The following is a 19,942-nucleotide window of genomic DNA, read 5'->3' on the forward strand; positions in this document are numbered from 1 at the left end:
GGTGCAGGAGGTCGGCCGTAGTCTGGAGGTGGCTGACGACTGTCTGGGGCGAGCCTGCCTTCAACAACCAGTCGTCAAGGTAGGGGAAGACTGAAACCCCTAACCTGCGCAGATGAGCTGCGACCACCGCCATCACTTTCGTGAACACCCGTGGGGCGCTGGTAAGGCCGAAGGGGAGCACGGTAAACTGAAAGTACTCGTGGCCTACTGTGAACCGCAGGTAACGACGGTGGGCCGGCAGGACGGGGATATGAAAATAAGCGTCCTGCAAGTCCAACGCGACCATCCAGTCTCCCGGGTCCAGGGCAGCTAAGACCTGAGCCACTGTCAGCATCTTGAACTTCTCCTTCCTAAGAAAGCCGTTGACGTTCCGCAGGTCCAAGATAGGGCATAGGCCCCCTTTGCCCTTCTTGGGTACCAGAAAGTAGTGGGAGTAACAATCACACCCTACTTCTTGCCCAGGAACGCGCTCGACGGCCCCCTTGGCCAAGAGGGCCGTAACTTCCTCTTGTAGAAGTTTCAAGTGAACCCCCGACACGCGGTGGTACTGCGGTGGCATGGCTGGAGGGGTCGCCTTGAAGAGGAGGGAGTAGCCTCTTTGAATGATTTGCAGCACCTACCTGTCCGATGTGACAGTGCGCCAGTGGAGGTGGTGATGGCGAACCCTGCCCCCCACTGGTGCCACATGGGCCTGAAAGCTCGGACTAGGAGGCTTTTGAGGCGGATGCTGCAGGGGTAGATGTGGACTGGCCTCGCCGTTGTGCCCGACCGCCGCCACGGCTGGCAGGACGCGTGGGGGCACCCCTTCCTTGTCCACGAAAGGATTGAAAGGCAGCCGTTTGCTGGCGCGGGGCTGAGAGGCCCAAGGACTTCGTGATTGCCCTGGAGTCCTTAAAGCGCTCAAGCGCATGGTCTGCCTTGTCGCCAAAGAGGCGGCGGCCATCTAACGGCATGTCCATAAGGGTGTTTTGGACATCAGCCGAAAAGTTGGCAGACCTCAACCAGGCGTGGCGATGAATCGCCACCCTCGTTGCCATTGCTCTGCCCAGTGAGTCCGTGGTATCCAGCCCACATCGGATGGAATATCGTGCCGCATCTCGACCCTCCGCAAGGGCTTGGGCGAGTTTCGTCCGGGCCTCCTCCGGACATTGTGAAAGCACGACCGTGTCCCACAGAGAGTTGGTGTAACGGCCCAAGAGGCACGCGGTGTTGACTGATCGCAACCCCAAACTCAGGGAGGAGAATACCTGTTTCCTTTATTGCTCATACCTCTTGGATTCCCGATCGGGGGGAGCCGTCTGGAATGCGGTCTGGGACTTAGAGGCCTGGATGACCAGGCTCTCTGGGTGGACAGGAAGCAAGGGTCTGCCGGAGCCGGGCGGTGGCGCCTGGCCACATTCCTATATACAGCCGGACCTGTAGCGGGCTTGGACCAAGTGCCCAGAAGAGCGTCTGATAAGCCCTCATTAAAAAGGCAGCAGAGGCTCGGCCCAGCTTGCCTGCGGTTTAAGGACCTCAGTAAGGAGGTTAGTCCTCACAGCCGCGACGGGGAGCTCAAGGCCCAAGGCCTTGGCAGCCCACATCAGCACCACACTATAGGCAGCCCCTTCCTCCGTAGCCACGGTAGGAGGGGAGACCAAACCAGTGTCGGGCGAAGTGTCCAGACCACTGGCCTCCCCAAGCTCACATGTCCAGTCCTGAGAAGTCTGGCACTCACGTGCCAGAGGGTCCTCAGACATCTCCCAATCCTCCTCGCCACCCACACCTGGTACTCAGGTTCAAAGGATGGGTCCGGATCATAGAAATAGAAATCTCCAAGCAGCGTAGAATACGGCGCTGCTCCGACGCCGGATCCGAATCTTGGGTAGGACCGGGGACGACGTCGTCCTGGGACGGCGCTGGGGGCGAAACACTGGGTGCCGGCCCCGGCGAGGTCGACCGGCGACGACCCGGAGCCAGATACGGCGGGGCCATGCGGCGTCGGGAACGAAGTAGCCGACCGCACCAGGGCCGAAGCACCCAAGGCGCCGGGGCCGAAGCACCCGGCACGCTTGGGGACCCAGTCGGGGCCGCTTGGCCCGAAGGCGCCGCGGAACCCGAAGGAGGAGTTAGCGACCTCATGGCCATGAGGAAGGCCTCGATCTCCTCCGGCGTCGCGTTCTGCCCAGGGGCCGACAGGTATGGAGCAGGCGGAGCCGCGTGGGCGGTGTCGCCCGAACCCCCGGCCGCGTCGTGCGAGCGTAGGGGGGAGACAGAAGAGCGAAGTCGCCTCTTCGACTTCTTGTGCCTCTTACCTAAGGACTTTGAGCCTGAAGACCGATGACTACTCCCGGATCAGTGGTGACTCCGGCCCCCAACCGGTCCCTCGACCTCCTTCCGGATCGGGACCTCGAGCTGCGCAGGGCTGACTGCCGGAGCTCGAGTCGCTTGCGGGACTGCTCCCGTCTAGCTTTGGACATCAGGGCCAGGCAGTCCGAGTAAGACTTGTCGTCGTGGTTGGGGCCCAGACAGTGAAGGCACTGGCGATGGGGGTCGGTTACTGACATCATTCGGCAACAATCGGCACAGGGTTTGAACCCGGGCATCCCTACCAGCACTGTCGGAGTCGAGAGACTTTGAAAGACGATCAAAAAGGATCGAAAAAGTTAGTCAAAAATTGACTATGGGAGCAACTTTTTCCGGATCGGCGCTTGCTGGCGCGGAAAAAAGAATAACTGAAGTCAGCGAGTGAGGGCGGCGTCTAAGTACTCCGGCGAAGTCATCCCAGCGCCAACGACGACGCCGATGACGGACGCGGAGCCGCAGACGACGCCTACCGACACGCAAGGGTACTGCTACGCAAAGGTTTCCGGATCCAGTGATGCCTGGGGATATTCGAAGGTAAGGAATCTAATACTAACCTGTTTCTTTCAGACTGTTGCAATGTCCCCCCGACAGGAGTGGAATGGTCGGATGGGAGGGAAGTCACTTATTGGGGGTAGAGGCGTTACGATTGTTGTTCCCTCTATCTCTGCCCTTATTGTTGTTTCCTCAATACCATCGTCTATAATATCCCTTACTGGGTGAGGTTTGGTTGGGCGCTTTGTAAGAAGAGGAGGTGTTATCAGTTTGGAAACCTTTAGAGGCGCCCCTATATGAGGAGCGACGAAAGGAAGGTCTATGGCTTTGCGTTTGTAAGGCTCCCATTGATTTTGCTGTATCAGTATCTTTGTTCATCTTTTCTAGTGCACTGTCCACTGCTGGGCCGAAAAGATGCTGTTGGTCAAATGGTTGGTTTAATATACTGGCTTGTACTTCTGGTTTAAACCCAGAGATGCGCAACCATGAATGTCTGCGCAACAGTACCGCTGTGTTTACTGATCTAGATGCTGTGTCTAGCACGCATCTGATGGAGGTATTTGTTATAATCTTGCCTTCCTGTATTTGGTCAGAAGCCCTAGTCTTATATTGTTCTGGCAAGTGTTGCACGAGTGACTAACTCATCATAATGAGCTCTGTCATATCTCACTTACAGAGCTTGAGTGTTAGCAATCCTCCATATATTGGCTGCCTTAGAGATGGTGCGTTTTCCTGAGGCATCCAAAAGCTTAGACTCTTTATCAGGAGTGGAACATCCCCTGTTGTCTGCGAGTTAGCTCTCTTTCTCGCATTTGACACTACCGTTGAGGGTAATGGCAACGGACCGTTAATCTATACTGGGTCAGTTGGAGCCACTTTGTACTTCTTTTCTAGCTTAGGGTTAATTACTCTGGCTCTGACTGGGTCTTTAACCGCATAGCTGCTGCTGTCGGCCGCTGAACGTTCGGAGCACTACCTGGCTGGTGCTGCGAAAGGTCATCGGCCGACGAGGCCCCGCCCACTCTTTGGAACGCCCAGCACTGCGCCAAAATAACGGCCGCAGCTAAGGCGTTAAATATTTCTGGTGCGTGTCTTACCACTCCGTTAAGTATTGTCAAAGTGGTAGTGGTTTTATGTGAGGATAACAGTGTGTCCATTAGAAAGTCTTCTTCTATTGGATCTGTATGTAAGTCTACTTCATGGAAAGTGGCTGCTCTATGAATGAGCTGTGTGAACCCAATGGTGTCATCAGGGGGAGATGGCCTAGACGGGTATGCCTCGTCTTGTGGTAGATCTGTTCATCTTGTGCATTATAGTCTTCCCATGGGTCACTTGATGGCCCAGCCATATCATCTGGATCATTTACATCATCCATTTGATGTTCACTCTCTACCTCTTGTGAGTAGGTATCCCCATAGTCCTCATGTTGTGGTATAAAGCTAGGTGTACTGGCTGGAGAATGTACAGGAGAGATATCTACTGGCATTTCTACTTCAGGGAAGTTTGAACATTCTTTTTAAGAGGAACTGGGGGTGGGGTTTAGGATAGTCCATTTTCCTCTTTTCAGGCACTGTGTATACATGTCCAGTCTTTGGATGAATGTTAAGAGTTTTTTTGCCTTGCATCAGGCTGGAAAAGCTCTTCTATTGGCAAATCCTTTTTCGGCGTCGACTTATCTGTTTTGGGGCCGAAAGTTTTAGACTTTGCAGTGTCTATTGTCTTTGGAAAGGTTCTTGGTTTCGGTTCCAAAGGCTTTTTGTGTCTTTTCTTTGATCTGTACTTTTTGGATCCGAAGCTTTTGTTCCCATGTGTCTAGATTCGTCTGCCTTTGGAGCCGAAACAGGTTTCGATATCGGAACTGTTTTCGGGTCCGCTTTTTTCAGAACCAGAGCAGTTTTCCATTCGGTAACTTTGGGAACCTCTTCAGGCGCCGAACTTGTTTCGGTTCGCCTGTTTTCGGTACCAATGGATGTTTTGGTGCCGGTGTGGACTTTGGTTTATGTACCTTCTGCTTTTCGGGACCGACAGACTGACTCGAGCCCCAGTTGACTGGAGGATTTTTAGTACCCTTCGCTGCCGAGCCTGAAGGCGGGGCGTCGGAAGGTTTTGGTCGGTGTGCACCTGGGTGGAGGTGGAACCGAAGCCTGCCCAGATATGGTGGGGTGAATAGGGTCGACACTCTTACTCACGACCTGTTGACCAGCTGGAAGTAGATAGTCATCTTCGGATCGATCCTCGTCTACGGAAACTGAATCCTCTGCTTTGGAAGCGACTTCTTCTTGCTGTTCTTCAGCGTCTACTTCAATCAGCGCCTCGTCGATGATGAGGTCTGGTGTCGACGTTGATGACTGCGCCATAGCTCTTCGAGCTCGACGGTCCCTGATGGCTTTCTTGGCCTGGAATGAAACGCAGGCCTCACAGTCTCGATTCTCGTGCTCTGGAGACAAGCACAGGTTGCAAACCTCATGAAGAAGGTGTGGGGAAATTTGTGTTCACACTGAGGGCACTTCTTGAAGGGTGTTCTTTCCATGAGCCAAAGGCCCAATGGCGCAGTTGGGCCCGACGGCCCAGACGAACGCTGGAATCGAGAAGTGTATCCTTTCTTCGACGTGGGTAACCGGAATCAGTGTCGAAGACAATGTCGATGTTGTAGATTGATTTATGGGTACTAAAAGAGATTGGTAACGGGACCGAACGATGAACACATCTGAGCCCGATGGCGAAAAAAAACAATCTGAGGATGGAGTCGATGCCCATGCACACTACTATCTAAGGGAGGAGTCACCCAACAGACCAAGACTCTTCCAAGACAACTACAAAGTGTCATCACCTGGGCCCACCACCAGATGGTGATCTAATGCTATAGTGTGTGGTCTGCAGCCCATGTGCCTCGAACATGATATTTATACATTTTTTGCGATTTCAATCGAATCAAAATTATGTGTGGTGTGATTTACGACTAAATCACCCAGGTCAAAGGTTAAGTACTATGTGTTCCTGCGATATCACCAGGAGATTTTAAAGAGCATGCCATGTCACTTGTTATTTCAAGACCATTTAGACTTAAATCTCGTATATGGATATTTAACATCATAGTACTTATAAGATTTGCCAGTAGGATATGATTGAAGCCCTTCAGCATTTCCCTGGTATCGAATTGCTTCATTCATCGTCACATCAGCCAATAATTCTCTATGTGCCCTAATCATTGACGAACAAGTGACTTGCGTTCAGTAATGTTCTTTCTAGTGGACACTTGTAGGAGAGTAGGGTCTGCTATCCTATGGTCACCCCAATTTTTGCTTTTTGCTTCCCTGGTTTTCGACTTAATGTGGCTGTGGGCCTGCTAATCAGACCCACAGCCGGCTGTTCTCTCTCTAAATTCACAGACATGTACTATAGGTACATAACCAAATTGGTAATGGACACCTGGTCAGCCCCTATACAGTGCACCATAGGTGCCATGGGCATAGGTGCATCCAAAGCCTACCAAGGGCTGCAGCATAGCTTTTGCCACCCCTGGCTGGTTCTTAAATTGACACAACTGGCTGATCACTCAGTTGGGGCAAGTTGGTGTAATCAACTCTTGCTTAGATATAGTATACCTATATCTAAACCTATATCTGGACACATATAAACCTATGAGTCACTCCTATGGAAGGCCTTATCAATCCTGGAGGCAGAGTGTGTGGTTTAACGTGAGATGGTGCTCGAGCATGAGCTGAGCCTGTCTGCAGCTGTCGGGAACAACTCTCTAAGCTGATCCAGGATAATGCCAGACCATATACTCTTAAGTGCATTATAATCCATCGCGGTTATGTGCTAACTTTGGTTTGGCTTTATCAAAACATGTTGTGTAAGGCGTCACACGATTTGGAATACTATCCCCTCGACAGTCCTGTCGACGGGGATAGCATTCCACCCTTCTAGAGGGAGAAGACATGTTACTTTACTAAAATGCGGTTGATTACTAAAAGAGCCTCAGCATCACAAAATGGATGCTGCTGCCACCGACACAAGTCTGACCTCCTGCTGCTGACCGAAACTCGGCAGAGGAGGCCTGGACTCGGACAGGACGGAAGTCCTCATCCTAGGATCATCCCCCTCTGCCTGGGACGACTCATGGTGGCCCCCGGCCCTAGGCAGCGCACCCAAACCAACGGACCATGCTCGCAACTTGGGATTCATCCTAGACTCCTCCCTCTCGATGACCAAACAAGTCAATGCCGTCTCATCATCATGTTTTAACATCCTAAGCATGCTCCGAAAGATCTTCCGATGGATTCCCACCGAAATAAGGAAGACAGTCACCCAAGCACTTGTCACCAGCCGACTTGACTACGGAAACACCCTCTACCCCGGAACCACAGCCATTTTGCAGAAAAGACTTCAACGCATTCAGAACGCCTCCGCTCGACTCATCCTGGACTTACCTCGACACAACCACATATCCAAACACCTGAGAGACCTGCACTGGCTCCCAGTCAGCGAGAGAATCACGTTCCGTCTCCTCACCCACGCACACAAGGCCCTCCACAACCTAAGAGCCAGATACCTCAACAATCGCCTATACTTTTACACCTCCCCCCCCCGCCAACTACGATCGTCCAACCAAGCCCTCGCCGCGATCCCACGCATCCGAAGAGCCACCATGGGAGGAAGATCCTTCTCATACCTGGCGGCCAAGACCTGGAACTCCCTCCCCACTCACCTCCGTCTTACCCAGAACCACCTCTCCTTCAGGAAGCAACTCAAGACCTGGTTGTTCGATCAGTAGCTAACCCCTCTCCCTTAAGCGCCTTGAGACCCTCTGGGTGAGTAGCGCGCTATACAAATTTCTGACTTGACTTGTCTCTGCCCGGTCTTTCCTTCTGTACCCCTCGCTGCCCCCGTGCTTCTCTGCCCGTTCTGCCTTCTGTTCTTAGCTGCCCCTATATTTCTGTATTTTGTATTTTGCCTCTCTCAGCATCTGACGAGACGTACCGCCCGCCACTGGACATAAGGAGCCCTGCTAATCATTCTTTGGCAGGGAGATCTTTTAATCACCCGAACTCAGCGCTAATGGGAATCAAGAAGTCCTTTCCTTAAGAAACCAGTAAAGAGAATCACCAACTTTGCAAGGTTCATACCAGCGCCATAAAAGAAACAACAGACCAAGAAACCATGTCAAACCTAGTATAGAATAAAGGTCCCTAATCTAGACCACCAAGGACAAACCTTACCAAGCACCTATCTATCCTAAAGGGTTCCAGTTGGCGGGCGTTAAATTCAAATAAGTCTATTTTATCAGCCATATCCGATTTGAAATTGAAAAGGCTTTCAAAAAAGACAGAATCTGAATATCAATTCTATAAAAAACTGTCCTCTACTAACCATCTGCTAAGATTACTACTTAATATTGTGTGGCTGCTCCAGGAAGAAGGCGCTGGCCGCCGAAACGCGCGTAGAGATCGAATTTTCATGCCACCTACTTTAACTAAGTTTTTTAATGTCTAGAAATTGTTAATTTATGTCTGTCAATTGTACCCTATGGAATTTTTACATTCGCATTGTTATTTTAACGTGATATTATAAGTTCTCATTTTTAACTTATGTTAATTAATTAATAAAAACATGTTTTTTAAGCAGCTTTAGTCTATTGCTATATATCTTTTGATCCTGTGGAAAACTATTGTGCTCAATTGCCTAGGGTGTTACTTTTCAAGTATTTTGCCTCTGTGCCATTCGTTTTTTGTGCCAGTCTGCCCTCTGTTTCACTAGTCTTTCCCTCGTTTTTTGTGCCTTTCTGCCCTCTGTGCCAATCGTTTTCCTCTCGTTTTTTGTGCCTTTCTGCCCTCTGTGACACTCGTTTTTGTGTTTTTCTGCCCGCTGTTCACTTGTTTTTTGTGCCTTTCTGCCCTCTGTTCCACTCGTTCTTGTCTCGTTTTTTGTACCCTTCTGCCCTCTGTTCCACTCGTTTTTTGTGCCTTTCTGCCCCCTGTTCCACTTCGTTTTCCCCTCGTTTTTGTGCCCTTCTGCCTTCTGTGCCACTCGTCTTTTCCTTGTTTTTGTGCCCCTTTTGCCTTCTGTTCCGCTAGTTTCCCCCGCCCCTGTGCCCCCTGCGGCCCCGCCCCCCTGGCTGCCCACTCGCTGCCCCGCCTCCCGATTGTATTGTTGTCTCGCCGCCCGTGCACCAACACTCACAGCTCTTGCGTGCTGTGAGGACGCATGGGCGTTTCATTTTTTCACTACGACAGGCACTCTAGTCCTGCGGACCCCTGGGAATGTCTCATGGACCCCTGAGGGTCCGCGGACCACAGTTTGGGAAACTCTGTCTTAAGATTGTCACCAATCTGGATTCCGAAGAGGGCACAGCACAGAATCTGCACTCACTCACATTTTGGATGATATACTAATTATGCTTGACCGTAACAAATCATGCCTTTTGATTATTCTTGATCTGTCCCCCGCCTTCGATACGGTCAAGCACGACAACCTCTTGTCTCTATTGGCAAGAAGGATGGGCCTCTCAGGCACTGTGCTGCAATGGTTCTCCTCCTTCCTGAACAACAGATCCCAAAGATTCAAGATGAAGAATTCACTCTTGCAACCTTCCATGGTCATACTTGGTGTGCCTCAGGGATCATCCCTTTCACCCATTCTTTTCAATCTTTTAATGGAGCCTCTGGCAAATGCATTGGAATCAGCAAACATTCTATATCACCTGTACGTGGATGACACCCAGTTATACCTGAAATTCACCTCACCAGATGACTTCATTGCTCTTTTTCTGAACACGCAAAGCTGGCTCACTAACAACCACCTGATGTTGAACACCAAAAAAACTGAATTCATTCTCATCTCACCTCCAAATCACACTCCGAAGATAGACCTCTGGTTAAAACATCTAACCTCCTTCGACTGTGTCCCCCTCATCATAGACTCTGCATAAACCCTAGCCTTCTCCATTGACAAACATTTGAATATGCTGTCGCACATCTCTATTGCCACCAAGGGAGCTAATCACAAGATGAATATATTAAGGAAACTCAAACCCTTCGTCCCTCAGGCTGATCTAAAAATTGCAGTACAAGCTCTAGTACTACCTAGATTAGACTACGGAAGCACCACCCTCTCTGGTCTCCCTAAATACAGGCTTGCTCCGCTGAGAGCAGCTCTGAATGCTGCGGCTAGACTTGTATCAGGAACTAAAAGAAACAGTCGCATTTCACCAACCTTGAAAGCACTGAATTGGTGGCCTTATGAGGCAAGAATACACCTTAAAGCACTTTCCTTCAGAAACCCCAATTCTTCCAGAAGAAGAGAGCAGGCTGTAGAGCTTTCTCAGGGATTGCACCAAAGATTTGGAACTCTCTACCACCACTTGTGCGTGGGATCACCTCCTTTACTGTTTTCAAAAAGGAAGTAAAAAGACTACTAATGAACAAATGCCAGTGCGTCTTAGGACTGGTCAGCAGTTTCTGCTACCAGCATTGCCACCTACATTGGCATAGGCCATCTCTTCAAGAGCCTGGACAGCACTGCAGTGTGCAGCAGATCGTGCCACCTACTAGCACAAAGGAGCAATTACAGGATACCTGCAACAGGAGCAATTTCTGAAGAAGTTATGTAATCAGTCTGGTGTTTGGGGATATTCGGAAAGTGAAATATCTGTGGTATGAAGAATACAGCAGAAACATCATTACTAGTCCCACTGTAGCAAAACCTTTATTATCTACTGCCCCCAGTTCCTTCTGTGTCAAATATATTAATGCTGCATCTTGATGGCAATATTCACCTCTGTCTATCCCAGTTCAAGGACTGTCAGAGAAGTAGCCACTTGGATGAATGCCACAACTCTATGCTTTAATAAAGGTAGGACAGAAGTACTCATCTTTGGCAGTAGATCCTGCTGCTACTGCTCCTGGAGCCTAAGGAATCAAGTGAGTCAGCTGCCTCTGCAGTTTCAGCCTGAAATCTGTGAGCTAGTTTTTTACTCCCAAATCCTCCTTGACCATGCACATCAATAAATGTACCAGTGCCCATTTTCTTCTTATGAAGGTTCTGTACAAACCTCTACCATGTGTTCCTGGCCACTAGTACAGAACAGTCACCCCAATCTCTTAATTTAGCTCACCTTTTTATCATGGCATCCTTGCATACTCCATAGCTACCTGCAATACACTCCGAATGAAACTGCCTGCCTACCTCTTGGACTAAACAGATGCTCTAGAATATCTAATCTCAGATCCCTTCACTGGTTGCCAATCCAGAAGAGGAACATCTTCAAGGCTATGTGAATATGTCACAAAGCTTTCTTTACCTCTTCGACACACCACCTCTGCTCATTTTATTCCTCATCCCGATCACTGAGTTGAAGCACTGCCAACCTCCTATTGAACCTGAGATTTCATAAAGCCCAATGTGGAGGCCAGGCTTTCTCTTGAACCGGAGCTGCTCATCCTGCAAAAATAATTCTTTCATAGTTCAGACCACAGAACACATTGGAAACAGACTTGTGTCTCAAACCAGCACTTCAGTTTCAAGGTGTAGAATACTTATACGCCAACCTTTTCAAATTGGTCAACATAGTTACATAAAGTTGGAGGATCAAATAGAATAGTGTTATTTAAAATAAACAGTAGAAACTGGTATCTATGAGCAACCAAGACCATATAGTACCTTTTTAGAATCAAGTTCCTTCTGAAAGTCTTCCATTGTGTTTGCTACAGTCATGTGACTTTTCAGGTCCTCTGAAGCCCTAGTAGAAAAAGACAGAGGTACACATTCCTTACCAAAAAAGCATCACACGACACATTTCATCACAGCAAATGAACTATATGAAAGTCTGTGTTAAACCAATTGTAAATTGAGGCAGTCGTCTGACCCTATGCCTGTGACTGTGCTCCCATCCTCCTTGTTTATTTAAACGAACTGTTCCCGATTTGCTGAACGCCTCTTGTTTTTTTCAAGGTATTTCATGTTCAAGAAACATTTTATCGAGCCAGCCAGTAGCGGATTGGTGCCTTGAACCAGACTGTAGCCAAAGGAAGGGATCCCCACCTGGCCGGATTCACATTTGTGCAACAGGGAAGGTGAGCAGACACAGCAATTGATCAGATGTTCTGCTGAATCCACAGGGGGACGTCCATCCTGAAGCAGCTGTCACAGAGGGTAAGAGACTACATCAGAACCTTAGTAAAGAATGTGCTGTATATCAAATTAGGGAGAAGCATACAAAGATAACCTCAGCATCCTGCCATTGACAGAAAACTGGCATATTAGCTATTTTATATGTCCTAGCCAAGTAGTCGCACAGCTGCTTCGGGGGCGATCCCACAGAAGCCACCTTTTCTCGATAGCATGCTAGGAAAGGTGAATATTTATTTTATTTATTGTCAAAGTTGACATCTCAATCTAATTTTTTTAAATCTTAAATGGTTTCTCCGTGCCACCTGTTTTCCAACGCCACTGATATTTGAAAGAAGTAAGAGGTGTTGGTCACTTGGACCGCCTGGGCATAACACAGAGGATATGCTTTTTCCGCTGGGTGTGTCTAATTTGGGTGCAACAGCACCTATTTGTTGCAAAAGAGCTGCCTGGCCAAATGGACTCTGCTCAGAAACTATCATAGCGCTTGCATAGGGACCTCTCCCATGTCACTTATAATTACACCGACCCAAACACTAGTATTCCACATGCACTACATAGGGCCCTTTTACACAACACAAGGTATCGGCACATGACTGCTGTGGGCTCTAAGACATCAGCCAGGTCGTGTTACATCTGTTTGCTGATACTGCACGCAGTAGGCGGAGATGGACTTTACCTGTCCCACGAGGCAGCCCCTGAAAAAGCTAAAGGCCTTCTCCACTTATACCTATTACGAAGACGGACCTAAATCCAGCCCAACAAGGTGGAACCCACCAAATTAGCAGTAAATTTGACCTGTAACGAGACCAACCCAATGGTTCTATAGCTTTTCACTGAGCCTAGCCATATTTAAACTGAGCTAGACAGGACGCGCAGGAAGGGCACCAAAGGGGAGGCTACTGTTTGGCCCCGAGACTTTCCAGAGAAGAGATTCTTGGAGGTAGCAAAACCCTAACTCAATGCACAAACGTATCTGTTCCTGCCTGACTCCATTAGCGGTCCAAGGGTGGCCCTTAGCCTATCTGGGACAGTCTTCTTTAATAACAAGTGGATCCCCGACATGGAGTAGGGCCATCCAGCTCGATGAGGCGAAGAAAAATGGGTCTCATAGGGAAGGATTGAACATAAGCATAGACATTCCATGTCCGAAAATCTGGGATACCGACGTGGGTGGATACACTTGGCTATAAGGGAAGGGGTAAACCCTAATTGTACAGAAACCTACACTGCATTCCTTATGTTTCAGAGGTAAAGGAAGAATTGCATTGGGCACAAATGAAAACAGTGGCACAATCCAGCACATTTCAGATATGCAATGGGGCACCTTACGCTGATGGATATGTACTGGCAGTGCAGCAAGTTTGCCTACACACAGCTCAACCCTGGATGGCGCAGACTTTGTTCTCTCGTCAACATACACACCTCGACCGTGGCCATTCCTGGAGAAGAACTATCTGACTTGTACCTGGACCCGCAAAGGAAGAAGACAACCTTGCTGCATCAGGCTCGTGAAAAAAGAAATGCAGATTATTTTGGCTGGGCTCAGTACAAGTTCAGAAGTGTTCGGACTGTTCTCGGACTCATAAGTATCGGTGGGAGGGTCCATACCCTTCATCATGCAGACAAAAACCAATGCCTGCTGGCTTCAAATCACTAGATGGGAAACGCTTAAAATGGTGAATAGCACTAGCTTGATCTTAATTTAATCAAAGAAGAACTGAGAGCAATCCTCCTCATGGTGATGTAGCATCGGTATGTGTTGGACTTAAAGACTGCGATGGAGGGTAGGGTGTCTGCAACAATTGGTGGGTCCAGCTGCACGTTTATCCCAAAGAATGACCAGAATGACTCTTGCCATACAAGCACTGTACGGTTTACAAAGAAGCATGCGTGAGGAGGGAGTTGCCCCCGAGCAAAAGTGGTTCTAAAATTGGTCTGTTCTGGCTCCCACGCGTCTTTCTGGATAGTGCAAGCCATTGTGTTCTTGATTGTATGTGGCTCCGTGCAATTGGGGATTTCCTTCTGTAAATATGCAGTCCTCAAATTGGATAAAATGCAAGTACATAGGAAAGTAATAATGGTCAGGACCGAAAAATAACAGTCCCCCAATAAAGTAACTGTCATGAAGTATGGATTAAATAGTGTAGTGGAAAATTCAAGAACAGGGGGGGGATGTTAACATTGAGAAAGTCTAGGTCAATATGAATAAGGATACATTCATGTATAATAACAAATTTGCATTTTTATTGCTGAATTAGCCTGTTGTGAACTCCACATCAACCCAAATCGCCCTGAGACCCAGGCCCGAGGTGACTGACTTAAAGATCACAGATGGGGTAGCACGTAGCCAGCAGATGAACACGCAAACAGGAAATCGCAGATCGATCCCATAGATAGGTGCAATGACACCACAATAGACCAGGGCGATTGGCTCCAAAAAAGCACATGGCCAGAGGGATGCGCAAGCTCCCAAAACACCATGAAGTCAGATGCCACATGAAGTTAGGAACACTTAGACAAGCAAGACACCGCACACACGCAGTGATCACACTCTCCCCATGCGGGACATCTGGACACGTTAGCCACTGGTAGAACTGAGTTAACGCAAGGTTAAGGCCCATCTGGTTCCTCATCCAATACCTTTATTTATGGCTCCACAGACAGAGGTACACAGTCCATACCAAAAAATGTTAGTCTGAAACATCTTATTACATCTAATGAACTGTATAAAAGTCTGTGTTAAACCGATTGGAAATTGAGACAGTCCTCAGAACCTATACTTGTGACTGTGCTCCCGGGTGCATTGTTTAATTAAACAAACTGTCCCTGTGCTGCCAAAGTCTCTTGTTTTTTCAAGGTATCTCATGTTTAAGCAACATTACTACAATCATAAAATAAAGGGTAGTGCTGCAACCTCACCTGTTGTAAAGATTGTAATGTATAGCCTCCAAAATGTCTTTCAGTTTACTCTCTGCTTCATTTTCAGCAATGGTCAGCTTTTCTCCAGTGTCTCGTTTTACAGCAACAAACTGGGAGTTTTTCATATCACGTGGACCCACTTCAAGCCGGATAGGAACACCCTACAAGCAGGTAGTCAATGTTAAACTTGCATTATCAATAAACATGTATCATTGGAGAGAAATTAACAGGTTAATTATAATTGTATAATACAATGCATCCAGTGTATTTTTCACTTTAAATGTAACAATATTTAAAGCACTTCAGATAATAATCTTCAGGTAAGCCTATCAAAAAAAATAATAAACAAATAAGCTAAGCAGGAACTAAGAGATCCCTTCCAAACCACCAACATTTTCAGACGACCTAACATAGTTGATTTAAAGAGAGATAGACAGAAAGAGACAGGTCATCCCCACTTTTGCTGGTATTTGATGAAATTTTGACTGAAGTGCACTGGGTTCCGGCCAACCAGGTCCCCAGTGCTCTTTCCCTAAAGCAAGGTTGGCAAGACCTTTAGCACCTCTGTAAGTCCCTAGTAAATGGTAATTCTGGTATCTAGGGCATGGGTAGTAAAGAGGGTCCCTAAGGGCTACAGCACTTATTTTGCCACCATAACTCATGCAGACTGCTATTGCAGGCTATGTAAAATGGTGCAGACAAATGCGAAAGCACGACATGGCACACACCCTGTGTGCGAAGCTGGAGGAAGCTGGCTCTGTATATGGTATGACCACCAGGGGCTTATACCGTGCACACAAGTTCAGGGGTTCCCCCAAATGTGTACAGGGCTCAAAGTAAAACCCAAAGTGCTCTATCAGTGGCAGTGTGGGTGAGCAGCCTTAGGCCTAACACAGAGAAGTGTAAGACATTTATTGCACAACACTGACCAATAATGGATACATGACTCAAAAAGGAGATCCACACTAATTTAGGAAAAATATTCTTTGTTTGTAATTTATTTTAAAAGCAAGATCTTTGCAATAAGGTAAGTAAGTTCTTAAATAAAAATGCTTTTCACTTTTAAAAATCAACACTTTAATGTTATCCTATGGGAAAAATAACATTGTGGTTAAACAGGTAAGTATCACACGGACTATTCCATTCTTTGGACCAAAGGTCAGCAAGGGGCGCTTTGTTGGTTAGATCAAGCAAGGGGGCCTCAAAGCAGCACCAAACAAACCACCAACTGCACTGGGGCGGCCTGGGGCAGGGAGCAAATTCAACGTTGGACGCCCAATGCTCTTCAAGGGAGATTCTGTTGGTGGGAAACAGGCTGCAGGCGTGACACCGGACGTTGTAGGAGGGAGACCAATGAGAGAAGAAGTAGAGGTATAGGGGGATCGTAGGGGCACAGTTGGTTCAGCTCACCAAGGCCCAGGGTCGTCTGGTGAATGGGTGTCTTTCGAAGTCGGAGTCTTCTTACCAGAGCCAGTTGCAGTCAGGGGAGCCTCTGGGTTCACACTGCAGGTGCCGCTGTGGAGATCAGGGGAGGTTATTCAAAGCTAAACAAGAGGTCAGGATCGCTAGGGATAGTACGGAGGGCAGTTGAGCCACTCAGACTTGGGCCGTGGACATTGGTTACAGAGTGGGCAGGAGTCAGATCCGGAACCCTTGGAGTAGATGCTTTTGGATAGGGCCGCTGTCCTCAGGAAATGTGAGTCTTTTTCGAAGGTAGCAGTCCTCCCATGTATTTGAGAGGTCGCTGGCTACAAGACAGGTCGCAGGTTGGCCAAAGCTGGAGACAGTCTAACTGGGACAAGGCAGTCATCGTCTTCAGTCTTCTCTGAAGGGATGTCTTCTTTCTTCTTAGACAAAATTGTAAGAGGTGGGAGGTGCACAGCTTGGTGGTTGGTATATTACGGTGAGGATTTAAGCTGATTTTTGGGTGCTCTCAAGGGTGGTGCAAACCGTCCATGCACCAGATTTTAAGAAGCTGAGTTGTGTATACAGAAAGCCTTCTGATACATCCCCTATTAAGGCACACCAATGGCGTTCATAGAAATGATTCGCAGGAGGGTTGGTTGAAAGATTCAAAGTTTTTAACGTTTTAATGACATTTTGTTCATGCTGATATTCACAACATATCAGTTACGATGCAAATTCATTAGGTTGATGCAAAAGTTAGTCCCAATGCATTTCGGGCAAGAGTGCCCTTGATCACGGAGTCTGAAGAGGAAGAGAATAAAGCGTGATAAGTAACTGTGTTAATGGAAAAACGTGGGGGTTGGGTTTTAAGCGTGAACTGAGTGAAGGGTTGTGCTCTGTTAAATAACTCAGCTCGAGTGCGCTAGTGCGGCGGATTTAATACGTGAAGGAAGGGTGGTGTGGGATTCTAACGCGAGTGTGTGACACAATACGGGTAGTATGTGTCAATTACGAAGGTAACGGCAGAAGGCGAGGAGATCTGGAAACTTACTTATTGCTACGAGTAGCGTGCCTGGTGGTTCAATCCTTGCGCGGGTCGTTGACGTGAATGTGAGTGAGTCTGTAGTATACATGCAGTGGCTAGCGGGCGCGTTTACGTGATGGTAGAAATTAATGAGGGACTAGGTGCAGGGGGTGTAAAGGAGGTTAGGGTGGCGGCCATTTGTAAAAGGCAGTGAGATGTTAGTGAGAACGGTGAAAACATAGCGGAGCAATGTAAACAATGTCATGGATTAAATGTAAAGTTACAGGTAACAACTGAATTCGCTACGGTCATTTCTTCTTAGGTCATCTAAGATCTTGTTTCCAAGTCTGGTTGAGACACCTAAATACTACATTTAGGGGTGTTTTAGGGGAGCAGCTGGTAGGGTCAATGGGTACCTCTCCTGGGGTGACTACACCCACTAATATGCCACCCTCCTGTGGGACGGGGCATAGATCTCGCCCTGATTGGAGGGGTCCCCTCATCTTAATGATGGCAGGGACTGAAAGTTGTGCTTCACCTCGCCTCCCCCACCTTAGGGGTGGAGTTGGCAGAAGTGGGCACACCTATTCTTGCAAGTTTTCCCGCGGGTTTTCCTTTCCAAAGTGGGGGTGCAAACCGGGGCTGCCACCTTCTGTTAGCAGCAGAGGCCGGGGGTCGCATTACAAAGAAGGCAGGCCTTCGAAGCTTCCCCTTCGAGCACTGGCCCATCCTAGGGGAGTCGGTGTGACACCTCTGCCCAGGATGTACATTGTTTCTGGTCCCAGAGAGCAGAGGCTCTCCACCCAGGGGTTCAGAAAGACGTCTGTGTGGCAGGCTGCCTAAAGCCAGTCAGTGCCCACACTGGGATCAGTAGGTTTTTAGGGGGCACTTCTGAGGTGCCCTCTGAGTACATGGCACAATAAATCCCACACTGGCATCACTATGGATTTATTACAAGGAGTTGTTTACTACCAAACACTCCTACTTTCAGTGAAGCCATCATGGTACTGTGGAACTTAGATCTAGTGTCCAGCCATGTACTCCTTATGGCTTCCCTGGCACTTACAATACTTAAGAATGGACTTAAGTACTGTAGGGGCATATCAACTCATGCAGATATGCCATCATCTGTGTATAGTTCACCAGCCTTAGGTTTGTGAGGCCTGCTAGAGGGGTGACTTACCTACACCTTCCAGCAGTGCTGGCTGGCATGGCACACAAGTAGGGGTGTTGCACCACCAGGCTAGTCACACCCCTAAGGTGGGCTCCTGATGTGCTCCACGAAGGAAGGATTCCAGCATCTTGATTTTGGTGGAATTAGGAACTCTGGGACAGGGTTATGCCCACTCCCCCCAGGAAGTGGTCATATAGGGGTTATAGTGACCCAAACGGTAAGTAGTCCATTGGCTACTACCCTTCACTCCCCCCCCCCCCCCAACGCCCCTAAATTCAGTATTTTCGTGACCACCTGACACCAGGAACTCAAATTCACCAGACAAAAGAAGATTAAGGACAAAGAAGAGCAGAAGAAGTTAGAACTCTGGACTACCAGTGGACTTTTATACCAAACCCAGCCTGCTACTGTCTTGACAATCGTGACAACCCGACTCGTCCTGCAGTTGTGCATCCTTCAAAAGCCACTGAAGAGCCACCAGCACTACGCCGAAGCGCAAGTCTCTCTCTCTTTAGGGGGAGAAGCCACTATCCTGCAACCTGCAGGCACTGACCCCAACATCTGGTTCACCGTTCTGGTAACCACCGGATCCACTGACGCAGCAGCTGCCCAAATGAGGGCACCCTGCTCCAGAGGGTCAGATCAGTCTTCCCACCAAGTCTGGAGGCGCCAGGAACCTAGGGAGCCATCCTGCACCAATACCCAAGGTACCGGACCCCTTGCAGCAACAACAGCTTGTTGTAAGTTCGATCCGGAAGCTAGCAAACACTGACCAACCGATGAGGGGCGTCAGCACTGCAGACAAGTATGGAGAGTGGCCCATCTGTACTGTTTTGTCCCCCTCTGCAGGTCTGACCGAGAACTGATGGCACCTATGACGCACAGGGACAGCCTCCCAAAACCCTCTGCACCTGAGCTCCAGGGCCCGCGAACAACAACTGTGCCCCCTGCTCCCAAGACCCTCGTGAACTGAGCCCCCTATTGGGAGCACCCTGACTTGTCACCATTCCCCCACTGCAGCCTATTTCTAAGTGCCCCCCCCCCACCCCCCCTCTTTACCTATGGTGTTGAATGCCAGGCTACCAACCCGTCCAGCACCTCGGCACCCAGACACTCCAGGGCAGGTAAACTTGAACTGCTGGTGGATCTTGTGACGTTGACAGCTCACACCGTAAGCCCTATAGAGAACCCCCTAAATACGTTTGCAAATACATGTTGGCAGTATATGTTTCTTTCGCCATAGGAAAGCATAACATTATGATACCCTTGAGACACTATTACAACACCTACCTGAAAGTCGAGAATTTCAATGTAATTAAAGGCGACTCCTCGGGAAATAATCAATAGGCCTGAATAGCTGAATAGTCTTGGTTAAGGGAATCACTTAATAGATGCAGGCAATGTCGAGCATCGTTAATTAGGCCAGAGATCTATGGAGGAGACACACG

The 19,942-nt window shown here is 48.6% G+C and overlaps 1 protein-coding gene across 4 annotated transcripts in view; it reads right to left on the reverse strand.

Annotated features, from left to right (window-relative positions):
- The window catches only part of EPRS1 (glutamyl-prolyl-tRNA synthetase 1), a 470,400-nt gene that overhangs the window by 17,581 nt on the left and 432,877 nt on the right, over nt 1–19,942 (reverse strand). For all 4 annotated transcript variants that reach the window (XM_086927918.1, XM_086927917.1, XM_086927914.1 and 1 more), the window contains 2 exons: nt 14,890–15,050; nt 11,500–11,578 (listed from right to left, as the gene is read on the reverse strand). In XM_086927918.1, the coding sequence (XP_086784044.1) occupies nt 11,500–11,578; nt 14,890–15,050 (240 nt within the window). The remainder of the gene's footprint in view (nt 1–11,499; nt 11,579–14,889; nt 15,051–19,942) is intronic.

Source organism: Lissotriton vulgaris, chromosome 6 (genome assembly GCF_964263255.1).
Source record: "Lissotriton vulgaris chromosome 6, aLisVul1.2, whole genome shotgun sequence".
In the NCBI taxonomy this organism is placed as follows: Eukaryota; Metazoa; Chordata; class Amphibia; order Caudata; family Salamandridae; genus Lissotriton; species Lissotriton vulgaris.